General features: G+C 47.0%; 1 protein-coding gene across 5 annotated transcripts in view; it reads left to right on the forward strand.

The window, feature by feature from the left end:
• Positions 1-18,969, forward strand: part of LOC137097892 (myosin phosphatase Rho-interacting protein-like) — a 198,252-nt gene that overhangs the window by 89,636 nt on the left and 89,647 nt on the right. For all 5 annotated transcript variants that reach the window (XM_067473267.1, XM_067473269.1, XM_067473268.1 and 2 more), the window contains exon 4: positions 14,471-14,622. In XM_067473267.1, the coding sequence (XP_067329368.1) occupies positions 14,471-14,622 (152 nt within the window). The remainder of the gene's footprint in view (positions 1-14,470; positions 14,623-18,969) is intronic.

Raw genomic sequence — 18,969 nt, forward strand, 5'->3', positions numbered from 1 at the left:
CCACATGTCACTTCTTTCCAGGATGAAGAGGAAGCATTGGTGAGCACCCTCTGGGTTCGTCCATTTAACCAATTCCTGATCCAGCTCACCGTAGTTTTGCCTAGCCCACATTGTACTAGTTTGTTTGCCAATACTTAATTCGTTTCCATTCAAAGACTTAGTAATGTTATGCCAGCATAGAAAAGCATTTTGTAGCACCTTTCAGATTGACTAAGGCAAAGGATTTGTCATATAAGCTTTTGTACCGTCAGGTATCATAGTACAGTGCCCTTTGGTTTTATTTGGAGAGGTGGGTAGGTTATTTATTAGTCACGTTAATATCCTACTTCTTCTCCAGCTGGTTCAAGTCAATGTTCTACTTTTCTGTGTTGTAAGAATGATATTTATTACTACCTTGTGAGGTGGGCTGGGCTAAAGAAGAGAGGCTTGGCCCAGGGTCACACGTTTGATTTTCATGGCTGCATCTCAAAAATAGTCCAACACTCTTAGCGTGACATTTTTGTTGGAGCATGTAAGAAATCAGTGAGCAAGTGAGTGTGTTTTAACTGTAAAATAAGATGCATGGAGCCTAAGGAGTAGGCTGAGCCTGGAACTTTTGGACACTGTTACATTTTTGTTCAGGCTTCAGCTATGCAGGTGCTTGGAGCAGCAGAGAGAAGCAGAGAGAGATAGTGTCTGGAGTGTGCTCTCGCTTCTTTGAGCTGCTGAAGGGGTTTATCCACATCTATATCTATAATAAAAGTGAATGTTTGTATGTATGCGGAGGGCAGAAGTGTATGTGGCAGCTTTCTGATTGGCTCTCACTTTCACAGGCCACAGAGACTTGCACAAGTGACGGACCTGGACCAAACTTGGCACACATAACCCCCATGACCCCCTGTATGTCCTGGTGAGGTATGGGGGAGGATGGACAAAGGATGATGGATTTGTAGTACTTTCAACCCCTTCAGCTCCCACAGACCACTGTGGCCCCAACAAAAACCGATAAAGACCAAACTTGGCACACAGAGCCCCCATGACCCAATCTACTTCCAGCTGTGGTTTGGGGAGGGTGGACCATGGATAATGGGACTTCAAGTATCTCCACTCACTTCCTGGGACCGCTGCGACCCTCATCCGATGACTGATCAAGACCACACTTGGCACACATAACACCCATGTTGTTCATTCGTTCAGTCGTCTCCGACTCTTCGTGATCTCATGGACCAGCCCACGCCAGAGCTCCCTGTCGGCCGTCACCACCCCCAGCTCCTTCAAGGTCAGTCCAGTCACTTCCAGGATGCCATCCATCCATCTTGCCCTTGGTCGGCCCCTCTTCCTTTTACCTTCCACTTTCCCCAGCATAATTGTCTTCTCTAGGCTTTGCTGTCTCCTCATGATGTGGCTAAAGTACTTCACCTTTGTCTCTAGTATCCTTCCCTCCAGTGAGCAGTCGGGCTTTATTTCTTGGAGGATGGACTGGTTGGATCTTCTCGCAGTCCAAGGCACTCTCAGACACCCATGACCCCCTTTAATTCCTGCTGAGGTTTGGGGAAGGACAGACAATGAATGATGGGATGTGTAGTACTTTCCAACCCTTCGGTTCCCACAGAACTCTGCGGCCCCCAACAAAGACTGCAGAATGGGATTTGCAGTACCTTCACTAACTGATAACTGATAAAGAACACCTTTGCCACACAATGCCTTTCTCAAATAACCCAGGCAGCGCCGGGTCCCCAAGCTAGTGGACAAATAAATACCATTTTAGTTCTCTCATAAAAGGACATTATGTGAGTTGATGCAACTGACCACATTGTACATATGTTGTTCTGAACTATGAAGAGGTGAACTACTTGTTCTTTACTGTTCATTTGCGTGGCATATATTCTTTCTCAGGCAAGGCAGTGTGTGGGCTGATCAAACGTGTACTACACGTGGTTTATTTTTACATCATGCCTCAATTTCCCCCCTACTTCTTAAGCTTCAATATCAAACACATCTTGCTTCTAAACTTGGAATGACTAGCGTTGATCTGAATTAGTCTTCCACAATTCCCTTTTTGCTTCCAACAGAGAAAACCTGGATTGTTGTGAGTTTTCCTGGCTATGTGATCATGTTCCAGAAGCATTCTCTTCTGACGTTTCACCCACATCTAAAGCAGGCATCCTCAGAGGTTGTGACCTCACAACCTCTGAGGATGCCTGCTATAGATGTGGGTGAAACATTAGGAGAGAATGCTTCTGGAACATGACCATACAGCCTGGAAAACTCACAGCAACCCAGTGATTCAGGCCATGAAAGCCTTCAACAACATAGAGAAAACCTGGATAGGTTTTGGCAATATGAGAAAAGGAATGGAAGGCAGGAAGTTTAGGAAAATACTGAATCGAGGGTGATAGATGGAGTGGTGCCCAGACAGCCTTGCAATCTATGGATCTGTATTTGGGCTGCTAAAGCGCAGAAGTGGGAGGCAGAAGATGGCAAGCTGGAAAACCTTGGAGCGCCAAAGGTGCTCAAACTCCCAAAGGTTGAAAAAGGAGGATAACTTTCTGCTTCTCCCAGTTGGGAAAAGAAGAAATTGTACAACAAAACCTATGTCGATCCCTTTGTCGCAAAGTTGGTGTGCAGTCTTGTACACAAAATACACTTCTGCAAAATATGATCATGAATTGAGGACAACAAAGGACTTTGTTGTCCTTTGTATGTTGAACCAACCCAAGGTTGCAACCTTTGTTTTCCTTTCCTTTTCTCCCATGACCTCTAGAAACATTTTTGAAACTGTAAATTTTCAGGAACAAAATCTTTTCATAACAAAACTTCTTCCAATATGAGTTTGCTCTATTGTTGCTATACTGTCAGTGATTGGGTCAAGGAGGACTCAGATTTCCAGCCATGGAAACTTACTAGACAAATGTATTTATTTCATATCAAAAGCATTGCATATATTCTGTTCTTGTGGGTTTGTTCAGGCTATATGGCCATGTTCTAGAGGCATTTCTCCTGACGTTTCGCCTGCATCTATGGCAAGCATCCACAGAGGTGAGGTCCCTCACCTCTGAGGATGCTTGCCATAGATGCAGGCGAAACGTCAGGAGAAATGCCTCTAGAACGTGGCCATATAGCCCGAAAAAACCCACAAGAACTGAGTGACTCCAGCCATGAAAGCATTCGACAATACATTGCATATATTGGTATACAACTGATAAAAATAGAAGGAGCAGAAGTATATATTGTGTCAGGAGCAAGCAGACAGTTGTATTACATTTTTAACAAAACAAACAGACAAAACACAAAGTTTGCAAGCTTGGTAGCTGATTAAATGTCCTTTGACCAGTATCTTGCCACTTGGAGTGCCTCTGGTGTTGCTGCAAGAAGGTCCTCCCTTGTGCATGTAGTAGGGCTCAGGTTGCATTGCAGCAGGTGGTCAGTGGTTTGCTCTTCTCCACACTCGCATGTCGTGGATTCCATTTTGTGGCCCCATTTCTTGAGGTTGGCTCTTCATCTTGTGGTGCCAGAGCGCAGTCTGTTCAGCGCCTTCCAAGTCGCCCAGTTTTCTGTGTGATCAGGAGGGAGTCTCTCATCTGGTATCAGCCATTGATTGAGGTTCTGGGTTTGAGCCTGCCACTTTTGGACTCTCACTTGCTGAGGTGTTCCAGCGGGTGTCTCTGTAGATCTTTGAAAACTGTTTCTTGATTTAAGTCGTTGACGTGCCGGCTGATATCCAAACAGGGGATGAGCTGGAGATGTCTCTGCCTTGGTGCTTTCACTATTGTCTGCTACTTCCCGGCGGATGTCAGGTGGTGCAATACTGGCTAAACAGTGTAATTTCTCCAGTGGTGTAGGGCGCAGACACCCCATGTCTCATTAAGAGCCACATCCACTGTTTTAGCGTGGTGAGATGTGTTCCACACTGGGCATGCTTCCTCAGCAGCAGAGTAGCATTGCGCAAGGACAGATGTCTTCACTGTGTCTGGTTGTGATCCCCAGGTTGTGCCAGTCAGCTTTCGTATGATATTGTTTCTAGCACCCACTTTTTGCTTGATATTCAGGCAGTGCTTCTTGTAGGTCAGGGTCGGAGGATGCAGTAAGTGGCTTTCCAGTGTTCAACCTTATTTCCCTCACAGTTAGCAGTAACTTCCCGTCACATTAGCCAAATCGCACTCTTCATCATTGGAGAAAGCAGTGGCATATCTTTTCTGAACAAGTATTTCAAGCAAAGGCTTTGGGAAAGTCTTGGACTAGATCTCTACTACAGACACCCACTTGAGTGACTTGGGCAAGTCACATTCTTTCAGCCTCAGGGGCAACCTCTCATTAATAAGTCTTGCCAAGAAACTCTGAGACAGAGTTGTCACATGTTGGACTTCCAGGTGTGAAATGCTTGGGAGCAGAAGCCTTCTGTATTTCAGATTTTGGAATACAGTGTATATTACATAATACAATATCTTGGAGTGAGGACCCTCGTTTTCCCAAGAAAACTCTGGGACAGAGTTGTCATAGGTTGGATTCCAGGTTGAGTAGTCCTTTTCTGAAATTCTTGGGAGCAGAAGCCTTCTGTATTTCAGATTTTGGAATATAATGTATATTATATACAATATATTTCAATGAGGACCCCCGTTTAAACATGAAATTTAATTATGTTTCATGTATATCCTGGTGGTGCAGTGGGTTAAACCGTTGACCTGCTGAACTTGCTGACTGGAAAATCACCAGTTCGAATCCGGGGAGCAGGGTGAACTCCCATTGTTAGCCCCAGCTTCTGCCAACCTAGCAGTTCAAAAACATGCAAATCTGAGGAAAACAATAGGTACTGCCTTGGTGGAAAGGTAATGGTGCTCCATGCAGTCATGCTGGGAACATGACCTTGGAGGTGTCTACAGACAATGCCAGATCTTTGGCTTAGAAATGGAGATGAGCACCACCCCCCAGAGTCGGACATGACTAGACTTAATGTCAGGGCAAACCTTTACCTTTACTTTGTATACTTTCCACGTGTAGCCTGAAAGTAATTTTTTATGCCATGGTTTTAGTCATATTAAGTACATTGAACCATAAGAACGCAAAGGTGTCACCATCTCATTCACCCACATGGACAGTTTTGGGATATTTCAGATTTCGGAATTTGAGATAAGGAACACTCGATCTGTAACTGGCTTCTGGCTTCCCTCTTCACTGCTTTAAAAATATACGAGAGCAGCAGTATCAAACACAGGGCTGGCTTCTGCTCTGCTTATTGTAGCATATTCTCACAGCGCTGGATGCTTCTGGAGTTCTCTTTGTGTGGATGGATTTGCCCCAGCGTATAATTATACAGGGCTCTCCATGCCTGCCTGCATTTGCTTGTGTGTGTTGGTGTGTGTTGTTGAACCCGCCTCCCCTTTATTGGTGTTTGTTGTAATGAATAGTTTTATTTGGAGCTTGCTTGAATGAAATAATAGTGTCATTTTCTCTGCTCCACTTGATTTGCAAGTCTGCCCTTTGAGGCCATACAGATTTATTTTGCCTCTGGGTTTTTGTGAAATGAAATCCCCTCCTAGGCCGACCTATCTCGGGCACTTTTAGGGTGAATGGCATGGTATATAAGGGCAGCGACAAAAGTTGTAACTGAGAATCATTTTGCAAAATGGCTATAGATATATAGATATATTATGTACTAGCTGTCCCCTGCCACGTGTTGCTGTGGCCCAGTCTGTTGATCTGGAAAATAAAGTAATGAGAAAGTGTTGGTTTCTAATATATGTAATGTCTTTCTGCTTGTGGTAAACAGTATGTCTTGCTGTTTCTTTGTCAGTGTTGATGTGGAGAGTGTCTGGTTTGCCCACCCTGGAACATGCAACATATAATTGTCCTTCTTCAGGAGTCCCTTTCAAATCTATGATACTATATCCGTGTGTGTGTGTGTGAATCATATCTATCTATATCTATGGCTGGATAGCTCTTTCTCAGGAGCGCTTTGATTACGTTTTATTGCCCTGGTGAAGGGAGTTGAACTGGATGGCCTTGAGTATTTTCTGTTGGTCATGGGGGTTCCTGTGCCGAGAAGCAGGAATATTGCATTCAAATCACCCCTGACAGATGGCCATCCAGCCTCTGTTTAAAAGCTTCCAAAGAAGGAGCCTCCACCACACTCTGGGGCAGAGAGTTCCACTGCTGAACGGCTCTCACAGTCAGGAAGTTCTTCCTCATGTTCAGCTGGAATCTCCTCTCTTGTAGTTTGAAGCCATTGTTCCGCGTCCTAGTCTCCAAGGAAGCAGAAAACAAGCTTGCTCCCTCCTCCCTGTGGCTTCCTCTCACATATTTATACATGGCTATCATATCTCCTCTCAGCCTTCTCTTCTTCCGGCTAAACATGCCCAGCTCCTTAAGCCGCTCCTCATAGGCTTGTTCTCCAGACCCTTGATCATTTTAGTCGCCCTCCTCTGGACACATTCCAGCTTGTCAATATCTCTCTGGAATGTGTCCAGAAGAGAGCGACTAAAATGATAAAAGGTCTGGAGAACAAGCCCTATGAGGAGCGGCTTAAGGAGCTGGGCATGTTTAGCCTGAACAGTCTTCAAAGGCAACCCCACATAGAGTGCATTGCAGTAATCTATTCGGGGGGCAATCATCTCATCCTGACCAAGGCCAGCGCATTTGGGATCCAAATGTTTCCCATCTTTCCTTCACTGTCCCTGAAAGAGAAGAGAAAGGGAGGAAAGTGTTGGGGGCTTGGGGAGAAACCCCTTCTTCCCGGCCCATCCAACCCGCTCCGGTCCTCAAATTAGAAAGTTTGCCCATCCCTGCACTATATTTAAGGAAACAATGACTGCATCCCAGAGGGACCATAAGAAGAGTTTCCTATTTGGCGTGTTTAGAAAATTGTACTACAAGGGAGATGTTATTAATGTTTGTGATTAAATAAAAGCTGTGCCAATCAGTTCCTGTTAAGTTTACTTGATAAAACTGGTTGAAAAGTTATCCCAGAAATCCCCTGATTTAAGTAGCGCAGGAGGTAAGAGAAAGCCAGCATGGCATAATGGTTTGAATATTGGAATCTGACTCTCGAATTCCCCACTTGGCCATGGAAACCCACTGGGCAAACTTGGGCAAGCCGCACTCTCTCAGCCTCCGAATGAAGCAGTGCCCATCCTCTTATGAACAAATCAGGCCAAGAAATCTCCGCAATGGGTTATAAGTCGGAAAATAGCTCAAAGATAAACAACAGTATTGCAAAGTCTTCGGAAATAAGTTTTGTAAGCACATTTGGGAAGAAGCCGTCCGTCTTCACTCACTGCTTCTGATAAAAGATGGAGCAGGGGGCTTGTTGCTCCGCGCTACGAAACAGATCACAGCCGCATGTGAGAATGCCCATATAAGGTCAAAACGGCTTCTGGGAGCAAAAAACGAGCATGTTGGATTCCACGGAGTCTCAAGACGGAGGAAGAGAGAGAGGAAGAGACCTTTATGGACACGTTCCTTTCCCCTCTCCCAGCAATCTGTTCGTTTTCTGGCTTATTCCAGTCCCATGAAGATGCAAACATCCTTTAGAGTGGGATCTTGCTTAGTTTTTAAAATTGGTGTGCATCATTGCTTACTCCAAGGTGTTACGATACTATGCTCCAAGATTTCTCAACCAGGCTTCCTTGGAACGCTGAGGTTCTGCGAGAGATAGTTTGAGATTCCTTAAAAGGTTGTGTAAGGGGGAAAAACAGTTTTCTACATAGGTTATTGTAGGTTTTTTCGGGCTGTATGGCCATGGTCTAGAGGCATTCTCGCCTGACGTTTCGCCTCCATCTATGGCAAGCATCCTCAGAGGTAGTGAGGTCTGTTGGAACTAGGAAAAGGGGTTTATATATCTGTGGAATGACCAGGGTGAGACAAAGGACTCTTGTCTCATGGAGCTAGGTGTGAAATTGCAACAGCACAACAGCAGAGAGGAAGCAGGCAGGGACATCTAATTACCTCTCAACAAAAGTTTTCTCCAGGCACAGTCAGCCCATTGTATGCTAATCAAGGTGGACAGTTGAAACATTCATACCTAGCTCCAGCAGATAAGGCTTTAACCATCAGAAGTAGAATCCCTGATGCAGTTCCTCCTCAAATGGGAACAGGAACGCTATCTTTGCACCCCAATCTTCTCGCAGCTAAACAGTGCTCTTTCTTCTGGTGACGTTGCTGGCTGGCTGGCATTATGGAGTCATGCAGTAAAACTTATCAAATGCAGAGCAGTTCAGGAGCTCTAACTCTTGGTTAAGAATCATAACTACAGTACAGAATTCCAGGCATAATCTTTGTTTGTATAGCAGTTGTTTGAGGCTTGGAAATTATTTCAAGGTTTCCTTCAAGGTTTCCTTCAGGCAAAAGGGTCGAGAAAGACTGACATACCTAGATCTAGGGAAGTCATGCTACCCCTCTATTCTGCCTTGGTTAGACCACACCTGGAATATTGTGTCCAATTCTGGGCACCACAATTCAAGAGAGATATTGACTCTAACCTGGAATGTGTCCAGAGGAGGGTGACTAAAATGATCAAGTGTCTGAAGAACAAGCCCTATGAGGAGCGGCTTAAGGAGCTGTGCATGTTTAGCCTGAAGAAGAGAAAGCTGAGAGGTGATATGATAGCCATGTATTAATATGTGAGAGGAAGCCACAGGGAGGGAGGGAGCAAGCTTGTTCTCTGCTTCCCTGGAGACTAAGACACAGAGCAATGGCTTCAAACTACAAGAAAGGAGATTCCATCTGAACACGAGGAAGAACTTCCTGACTGTGAGAGCTGTTCAGCAGTGGAACTCTCTGCCCCAGAGTGTGGTGGGGGCTCCTTCTTTGGAGGCTTTTAAACTAAGGCTGGATGGCCATCTGTCAGGGGTGCTTTGAATGCAATATTCCTGCTTCTTGGCAGAATGGGGTTGGACCGGATGGCCCATGAGGTCTCTTCCAACTCTTTGATTCTATGATTCTAGCCAGATAAAAGTTTCTTTTTGGAAGGTCTTGAATGCAAAGACAGCTGAGGGGTCCTGAAAATTCAAGACCTCCTCCCCAGAAAATAACTTTTCCAAAGCAAGATGGTTTAAGCAATGTAAGTGTAGCTCTTGGTGTGGAAGAGGAAAGGATTTTTATTTTGAAAATGCTGAACCAGAAGGAACAAGTAGTGTAGTGAGATGGCCATTGTCATCATTCCTGTTGTTTCTACCTCATTCTCTCCCCCCACCCCCAAGATTGGACCCAAATTAAAATGATTGTAGTTGTTTATCCGTTCATTCGCTTCCGATTTTTGGTGACCCCACGGACCAGCCCACACCAGAGCTCCCTGTCGGCCGTGGCCATCCCCAGCTCCTTCAAGGTCGAGCCAGTCACTTCAAGGATACCATCCATTCATCCATCTTGCCCTTAATTGGCCCCTCTTCCTTTTTCCTTCCATTTTCCCCAACATCATTATCTTCTCTGAGCTTTCTTGTCTTCTCGTTATATGGCAAAAATGCTTCATCTTTGACTCTAATAGCCTTTCCTCCAGTGAGCAGACAGGCTTTATTTCCTGGAGTTTGGACTGGTTTGATCTTCTCCCGGTCCAAGGCACTCTCAGAATTTTACTCCAACACCGCAGTTCAAAAGCATCTCTCTTCCTTCGCTCAGCCTTCCTTATGGTCCAGCTCTCCCATCCTTAGGTTACTACAGGGAATACCATTGTTTTAACTATGCAGATCTTCGTTGTAAAATGATTACATTGTGGTTAAAAACATACAAATGGTCAACGTTACAACAGAATATGAAAATGAATTTGAGCATATATGTAAGATGGATACAAAGTAGTTAAAATAGTAGAATTGAATGGTGAGGGGTTCCATTCATGGTTTTATTTATTTATTTGTCGTGTCAGGGCAACCAGTCAATTGTATTACATTTCTAACAGAACAAAACAAACAAACAGATAAAACACAAAATTTGTAAGTTTGGTAGTTGATTAAATTTCCTTTGACCAGTATCTTGCCACTTGGAGTGCCTCTGGTGTTGCTGCAAGAGGATATTTTCCTCCCTTGTGCATGTGGCGGTCCTCCCTTGTGCATGTGATCTGTGGTTTGCTCTTCTCCACACTCGCATGTCGTGAATTCCACTTTGTGGCCCCATTTCTTGAGGTTGGCTCTGCATCTCGTGGTGCCAGAGCGCAGTCTGTTCAGCGCCTTCCAAGTCGCCCAGTCCTCTGTGTGCCCAGGGGGGAGTCTCTCATTTAGTTGAGGTTCTGGGTTTGAGCCTGCCACTTTTGGACTCTCGCTTGCTGAGATGTTCCAGCGAGTGTCTCTGTATTGGCTGCTACTTCCTGGCGGATGTCAGGTGGTGCAATGCCGGCTAAGCAGTGTAATTTCTCTAGTGGTGTAGGGCGCAAACACCCGTGATAATGCAGCATGTCTCATTAAGAGCCACATCTACTGTTTTAGTGTGGTGAGATGTGTTCCACACTGGGCATGCGTACTCAGCAGCAGAGTAGCACAGCGCAAGGGCAGATGTCTTGACTGTGTCTGGTTGTGATCCCCAGGTTGTGCCAGTCAGCTTTCGTATGATATTGTTTCTAGAGCCCACTTTTTGCTTGATGTTCAGGCAGTGCTTCTTGTAGGTCAGAGCATGGTCCAGAGTGATTCCCAGGTATTCCATCCATGGTGTTGGAATAGAGCAGTGTAAACATCACCTTGGGCAGGCTGGCTGGACATGAAGGATAGCAGTATAATAACACTAGGTCTGATATATAAGTAAGTTGCTTCTTCTTATTGGGATCCACTGAATTTCACAGGGCAGGGAGCCATTTTGGCCCTGTTTTGCCTTGGGCCCAGCCTGCCTCTCTGCGATTACCTCTTGGTTGGCTGTTTAGACTTGCTGTCTGCCTTGAGTAAGCTTTAAGCCTCTTTGAAAATGTCCTCTGGCTGAACTTGCCATTGCTGTGTTTGAAACGCAAGGGACAAGGCCCGCCGTTGTCGTCATCTCCCTTGCTCCTGTTTTGGTATTTGTTAAAAAAGCAAGTCCTACTGTTCCTCCAGGCCTTTTGCAAAGATTACTCTTGGAATAGTCATTCATTTTTCCCATCGTGAGAATCCGGACAGTGGCTCCATCCAGCCCCACTTTTGACTGTGTGTCTTCCGTATCTTCATCTGACCCTTTGGACCAAAACTGGTTTTTAAGAAAGGGAGGATGTCAGAGATGCAGAAAGCCACGCAAGGATTGGGCCTTCTGCTTGCAATTAGTTCCCCCTACAAACAGTCTAGCGTGGGAGAACTTGGGCCTTCTGGACTCTGTGGAATTGCATTTTATATTTATGTATTTTATATTCTTCACAGATTGTGCAGTTGGTTAGTGGGTGGCTTGGAAGTGTCATGCATGCATATGTCCCTCCCAGGGGCTGCACTTAAAATATAGCAAGGCAGCGGCTGCCTATCCTATTGCATGCAGCAAGGAGAGGTTTCGTTGGCAGATGTGCAGAGACCAGTTTTTGGCCCTGGGACCAATCAATATATGCAGTGCAAGGACCCCGGAAATTGTTAACAAAGCGAATATTTTCCTTTATCAGTTTATATATTCAATCCAGGCAAATCACAGAGTTGGAGCCTGCAAAATCCATATTGAGGGCTACATGTTGCTCACATCTGACATAATGGTTGCTTCTTAGATGACAGCCGTTCAGCAGTGGAACTCTCTGCCCCGGAGTGTGGTGGAGGCTCCTTCTTTGGAAGCTTTTAAACAGGGGCTGGATGGCCATCTGTCAGGGGTGATTTGAATGCAATATTCCTGCTTCTTGGCAGAATGGGGTTGGACTGGATGGCCCAGGAGGTCTCTTCCAATTCTTTGATTCTATGATTCTATGACAGTTGTGTGTAGGCAGGCTTCTCACCAAAAGCTTTTTTTCCCCTTAAGCTCTTATCTCCCTATCAGGAGAGAGCCTTGAGGATTCAAGTCCACCAGGGTTGTATACAAGTTTTATTCATCATCAGAACAGGTCGTATCCATTTCATTTAAAACAGTGGTTCCCAACCTGTGGGACGTATTTCAGCAGTGGGCTGTGAGAACGAAAATCTAGTCCGCAAACCTTCTTCCTCTTTATTTATTTAATGTATATTATTTCTGCTCCTTTCCACAGAGCTGACCAGCCCAGACCCTTTTGGTACTAATGTTGGAGAGTGGTCCCTGGTCAAAGTGGTACCTGGTCAAGATGGCCCTAGTCAAAGTGGGCCCTGGTCAAGATGACCTTGGTCAAGTGGGCCTTGTTCCAAGCGGTCCCTGGTCAAGTGGGTCCTGGTCCAAGTGGGCCCTAGTCAAAGTGGGTCCTGGTGAAAATGGTCCCTTGTCAAAGTGGGTTCTGGTGAAAGTGAGCCCTGGTCAAGATGGCCTTGGTCACGTGGGCCTTGGTCCAAGTGGTCCCTGGTCAAGTGGGCCCTGGTCCAAGTGGGCCCTAGTCAAAGTGGGTCCTGGTGAAAGTGGGCCCTAGTCAGTGGGTCCTGGTCAAAGTGGGTCCTTGTCAAAGTGGGTCCTGGTGAAAGTGGTTCCTGGTCAAAGTGGGCCCTGGTCAAGATGGCCTTGGTCCAAGTGGTCCCTGGTCAAGTGGGTCCTGGTCTAAGTGGGCCCTAGTCAAAGTGGGTCCTGGTCCAAATGGGCCCTTGTCAAAGTGGGTCCTGGTCCAAGTGGGCCCTAGTCAAAGTGGGTCCTGGTGAAAGTGGTCCCTTGTCAAAGTGGGCCCTGGTCCAAGTGGGCCCTAGTCAAAGTGGTCCCTTGTCAAAGTGGGTCCTGGTGAAAGTGGTTCCTGGTCAAAGTGGGCCCTGGTCAAGATGGCCTTGGTCCAAGTGGTCCCTGGTCAAGTGGGTCCTGGTCTAAGTGGGCCCTAGTCAAAGTGGGTCCTGGTCCAAATGGGCCCTTGTCAAAGTGGGTCCTGGTCCAAGTGGGCCCTAGTCAAAGTGGGTCCTGGTGAAAGTGGTCCCTTGTCAAAGTGGGCCCTGGTCCAAGTGGGCCCTAGTCAAAGTGGTCCCTTGTCAAAGTGGGTCCTGGTGAAAGTGGTTCCTGGTCAAAGTGGGCCCTGGTCAAGATGGCCTTGGTCCAAGTGGTCCCTGGTCAAGTGGGTCCTGGTCTAAGTGGGCCCTAGTCAAAGTAGGTCCTGGTGAAAGTGGGCTCTTGTCAAAGTGGCCCTAGTCACAGTGGGTCCTGGTGAAGATGGCCTTGGTCAAATGGGCATTGGTCCAAGTGGTCCCTGATCAAGTGGGTCCTGGTCTAAGTGGGCCCTAGTCAAAGTGGGTCCTGGTGAAAGTGGTCCCTTGTCAAAGTGGGTCCTGGTGAAAGTGGGCCCTGGTCAAGATGGTCTTGGTCAAGTGGGCCTTGGTCAAGTGGGTCCTGGTCCAAGTGGGCCCTAGTCAAAGTGGGTCCTTGTGAAAGTGGGCCCTAGTCAAAATGGGTCCTGGTGAAAGTGGGCCCTTGTCAAAGTGGGTCCTGGTGGAAGTGGTCCCTTGTCAAAGTGGGTCCTGGTGAAAGTGGTCCCTGGTGAAAGTGGGTCCTGGTCAAGATGGCCTTGGTCAAGTGGGCCTTGGTCCAAGTGGTCCCTGGTCAAGTTGGTCCTGGTCTAAGTAAGTCCTAGTCAAAGTGGGTCCTGGTGAAAGTGGTCCCTTGTCAAAGTGGGCCCTGGTCAAGATGGCCCTGGTGAAAATGAGCCCTGGTCAAGTGGGTCCTGGTCAAAAAAAAGGTTGGGAACCACTGATTTAAAACTGCAGCTCTACTTCTTCCCCTTCACAGACAAAGGAAAGTGGGGATGCCTTAGATGTGGGTTCATGAGCTGGCATGGAATGCGATTAGAGGACCTTTGAGTTCCCTTCCAGCTAGTCCACTTTTTATCAATATGAAATGGTCACCTTGGGAGAAAGACAAGAAAACATAAGATTTAAAAAATGAAGTTGGGTCTGTGATGGTGCAGCTTCATCTTCAGGCTCTAAAGGACGAGTGGAACACACTGGACTTCGTTGGGTAGTAGCTCCCAACTGCCCTAGCTGGATTGGCCACTGGTGAGGGATGATGGGAGTTGCAATCAGTCCATATCTGAAAGGCCACAGGATTTCCATTGATTACTTACTTACTTAGGCAATCCCTCGTTTTCCGAGGATGATTGTCTTCCAGTGCTCTTGTGGGTTCGTATGTGGCTTTGGAGCCCTATTCTTGCTCTGCATCTTCTTCCACAGTGGGAGCATTGGTTTCCAGGTGGAAGACGGTCTCGGTCGGGGTTAGCTTGACGCTCCTTCCTCTTGGCACGCTTCTTAGCACGCTTTTATATGTTGTACACCGCCGTGAGTCGCCCTAGGGCTGAGAACGGCGGTCTCCAAGTGTAGTAAATAAATAAATAAATAAATAAATAAATTCTCCCTTTCACCCTCCATTCGTTCCTCTTCAAATTCTGCAGCACTGCTGGTCACAGCTGACCTCCATTGATTATACGCCCCCAAATGCATTGTTTTCCTCCCGTTTTCCGCTTCTCACCTCTACGTTCCTTTCTCTCTAGCCCACCACCCTCCCGCAGGGCACCATCAACATGAACCAGTGCACGGATGTCGTGGATGGTGAAAGCCGTACCGGGCAAAAGTTCTCCCTTTGCATCTTGACGCCTGAGAAGGAGCACTTCATCCGAGCCGAGAACAAGGAGATCATCAGCGGGTGAGTGGCCAGGACGCATTTCAGGGAGCAATACGAAAGGAAGGCAAAGTCTTCTATTCATTTAGCAGACACAATCACATTTACATAGTCCTTCCCCTTTGCTGTTGAAGCCCTGTGAGGTGGGCACAGAGAATTGAGGTCAAATCCATCCTTTGGCCCCGTTGCTTTGGATACCTAAAATCCAGTTCTCAAAGTTCAACTGCAGTGCTAAACATCAGAGAGCTGGAGTAACATTTCATAGATGTCTGTGTCAGAAATCTTATTGAGAGGGCAGCATTTTCACTTTGCCTCCACCTGGGTCAGAAAGTAATCAAATTGAGCTTATCCAGCCACATGCCCTAAGTCTGCAGGGTTTGGGTTTTAAGGAAATGTAGTGAAAGCAGATTGATCAATGCCTTCTCCTCTGCTGCTGTTAATTACTTAGATGAAGGGTTAGAAGGCAGGATCATCAAGTTTGCAGACGACACCAAATTGGGAGGAATAGCCAATACTCCAGAGGACAGGAGCAGGATTCAAAACGATCTTGACAGATTAGAGAGATGATGGGCCAAAACTAGCAAAATGAAGTCCAACAGGGACAAATGCAAGATACTCCACTTTGGCAGGAAAAACGAAATGCAAAGATACAGAATGGGGGACAATGCCTGGCTCGAGAGCAGTACGTGTGAAAAAGATCTTGGAGTCCTCATGGACAACAAGTTAAACATGAACCAACAATGTGATGTGGCGGCAAAAAAAGCCAATGGGATTTTGGCCTGCATCAACAGGAGCATAGTGTCTAGATTTAGGGAAGTCATACTACCCCTCTATTCTGTTTTGGTTAGACCACATCTGGAATATTGTGTCCAATTCTGGGCACCACAATTCAAGAGAGATATTGGCAAGCCGGAATGTGTCCAGACGAGAGCGACTAAAATGATAAAGGGTCTGGAGAACAAGCCCTATGAGGAGCGGCTTAAGGAGCTGGGCATGTTTAGCCTGAAGAAGAGAAGGCTGAGAGGAGATATGATAGCCATGTATAAATATGTGAGAGGAAGCCACCGGGAGGAGGGAGCAAGCTTGTTTTCTGCTTCCTTGGAGACTAGGACGCAATGGAACAATGGCTTCAAACTACAAGAGAGGAGATTCCAGCTGAACATGAGGAAGAACTTCCTGACTGTGAGAGCCGTTCAGCAGTGGAACTCTCTGCCCCGGAGTGTGGTGGAGGCTCCTTCTTTGGAAGCTTTTAAACAGAGGCTGGCTGGCCATCTGTCAGGGGTGATTGGAATGCAATATTCCTGCTTCTTGGCAGAATGGGGTTGGACTGGATGGCCCATGAGGTCTCTTCCAACTCTTTGATTCTATGATTCTATGATCAGATTTGGGTGCAAAATAAAGACCTCCATATTCGTTTGGCTTCAACCATATCAAGGTAACATTAACTCCCTTCCAGTTGCATTGCCTGTTGCTTTTGCCTTTTTAAGAACCTGTACAACTTGAAATATTGAGGTGTCAAAATCGGGAGGAATTAAAGTGAGAGAGGTGGGGAGCCAAGCCATGCTGCAGAATCGGCTCCGACCTGTTCAGCCGGATTCCCGTGCGCCTCCGCCTCCCTCTCGCAGCTCCCCTGCCCAGTTGTGAGCATGGCCTGCAGGGAAATCCAGGTTTCTACCTTTCTGGCCTCAGCCTCCATTTCATCAACTTCCTTGCCGTTTTCCTCCTCACTGTGGTGGCTTTTTCAAAATTTGTGTAGAGTGAAGAATTCTGAGGACTCACTGTGTCAAAAACAATATTGGAAAGTTCTTCGCTCTAACCCTGAAAATGTTCTGCTGAGAGCTGGTCTTGTGTGTAAGACCAGGAGATAGTCATAGGGTGCCATTCAAAGTGGTTCAATAAGTATGTTCTTTTAGAAATGTGGTAAAGAGGTTTATTTATTTATCGTGTCAGGAGCAACCAGACAATTGTATTACATTTTTAACAAAACAAACAGACAAAACACAAAGTTTGCAAGCTTGGTAGCTGATTAAATGTCCTTTGGCCAGTATCTGGTCACGGAGTGCCTCTGGTGTTGCCTCAAGGAGGTCCCCCATTGTACATGTGGCAGGGCTCAGGTTGCATTGCAGCAGGTGGTCAGTGGTTTGCTCTTCTCCACACTCGCATGTCGTGGATTCCACTTTGTAGCCCCATTTCTGAAGGTTGGCTCTGCATCTTGTGGTGCCAGAGCGCAGTCTGTTTAGCGCCTTCCAAGTCGCCCAGTCCTCTGTGTGCCCAGGGGGGAGTCTCTCATTTGGTATCAGCCATTGATTGAGGTTCTGGGTTTGAGCCTGCCACTTTTGAACTTGCGCTTGCTGTGGTGTTCCAGCGAGTGTCTCTGTAGATCTTAGAAAACTATTTCTTGATTTAAGTCGTTGACGTGCTGGCTGATACCCAAACAGGGGATGAGCTGGAGATGTCACTGCTTTGGTCCTTTCACTATTGGCTGCTACTTCCCGGCGGATGTCAGGTGGTGCAATATCGGCTAAACAGTGTAATTTTTCCAGTGGTGTAGGGCGCAGACACCCCGTGATAATGTGGAATGTCTCATTAAGAGCCACATCTACTGTTTTAGCGTGGTGAGATGTGTTCCACACTGGGCATGCATATTCAGCAGCAGAGTAGCATAGCGTAAGGGCAGATGTCTTCACTGTGTCTGGTTGTGATCCTCAGGTTGTGCATTCAGCTTTCGTATGATATTGTTTCTAGCACCCACTTGGGGGGTAAAGATGTGTCTAGGTATCTGCTAAGCCACTGATTCTCAACCTTTCAAATGCTGCGACAGTTTAATACATTTCCTCATGTTGTGGTGACCCCCCACCATAAATATTAAATTTATGTATTTATTTATATCACGCCCTTCTTGCCCCGTATGTCCAAGTACTGGGTCTCCAGGTCTGCCGCGCCTCCTTCCACCACGTCTCCCAGCCTCATGGTGACACCGGCAATAAAAATGACAGCAGCAGAGGAGAAGGCGGTAGCAGCAGGTGACAGGCACGGCCGCAGGAGCGGCCCACACTACACATTGGGGCATTGCCGCCTTCCCTCTCCCGCATCCATCCATGATGTTGCCGAAGGGAGAGGGCATCATGGAGAGCATGCAGGGGGTGCCATCCATGATGCCCTCTCACTTTGGCAACCCCATGGGTTGGTGGAGGGAAGGAGAGGAGGTGAGGCATTGCACAGGAAGGCAGCGCCTGGTCTGCAAGAGAGAGTGACCCTAGGTGACCTGGAGGACTGCACCTCCCTCTGCAGGACACCCAGCTGGGTTTAGAAGTGATGAGGAGGCAGAGGAGGGGAACAAGTCAAAAATGGCAGCACTCTGTGGGAGAAGAGAAGGCAGCTCAGCTGGCTGTTCAGCTGGCAGAGGGGCCCGGCAGACATACCGGGGAGGCAGGGCTGAAGGAGGCGGGTTTTTTTTGTTTTTTTGTCGTGTCAGGAGCGACTTGAGAAACTGCAAGTCGCTTCTGGTGTGAGAGAATTGGCTGTCTGCAAGGATGTTGCCCAGGGGACGCCCAGATGATTTGATGTTTTATCATCCTTGTGGGAGGCTTCTCTCATGTCCATGCATGAGGAGCTGGAGCTGATAGAGGGAGCTCATCCACCTCTCCCCGGATTCAAACCTGCAACCTGTTGGTCTTCAGTCCTGCCGGCACAGGGGTTTAACTCACTGCGCCACCAGGAGGCGGTGGCAAGACCCCTCACAAATTGCAGATTGAACCTTCTAGGAGTCGCAACCCCCATGTTGAGAACCGCTGTTCTAAGTGTTACACATATAAATGGACAGATTTAGAAGCTGATTTTGTGATCAAAGGAAAACGTGGCAAGCAAGGTTCCCATTCGGAGGTGCTCTCATAGAATCATAGAATCAAAGAGTTGGAAGAGACCTCGTGGGCCATCCAGTCCAACCCCCTGCCAAGAAGCAGGAATATTGCATTCAAATCACCCCTGACAGATGGCCATCCAGCCTCTGCTTAAAAGCTTCCAAAGAAGGAGCCTCCACCACACTCCGGGGCAGAGAGTTCCACTGCTGAACTCTCCACTGCTGAACTGCTCTCTTCCAAAGAGCATTTTGTTTTTTACTTTAATGCCCAAGCACTAAGAACACTCTGTGACACATGAATGCGGTGTATGATTGGACAACCAATGTCTTAGCGTGGTGCATTCCTCAACGTTGTTTCTCAAATTCACCTCTTTCTGTTGAAATGTGTGAATGTAGCATCCAGTTCTCGTTTGGAAAGAGCCGTTCTTCCTTTTGTTTTGGGAAGGTGGGAAAGCTTCTGATTTTGTCCCTCCAGAGTTACTTCTTGTTGCATCCACCCATCTGTCCATTGC

The sequence above is a fragment of the Anolis sagrei genome, chromosome X, assembly GCF_037176765.1.
Source record: "Anolis sagrei isolate rAnoSag1 chromosome X, rAnoSag1.mat, whole genome shotgun sequence".
Taxonomy (NCBI): domain Eukaryota; kingdom Metazoa; phylum Chordata; class Lepidosauria; order Squamata; family Dactyloidae; genus Anolis; species Anolis sagrei.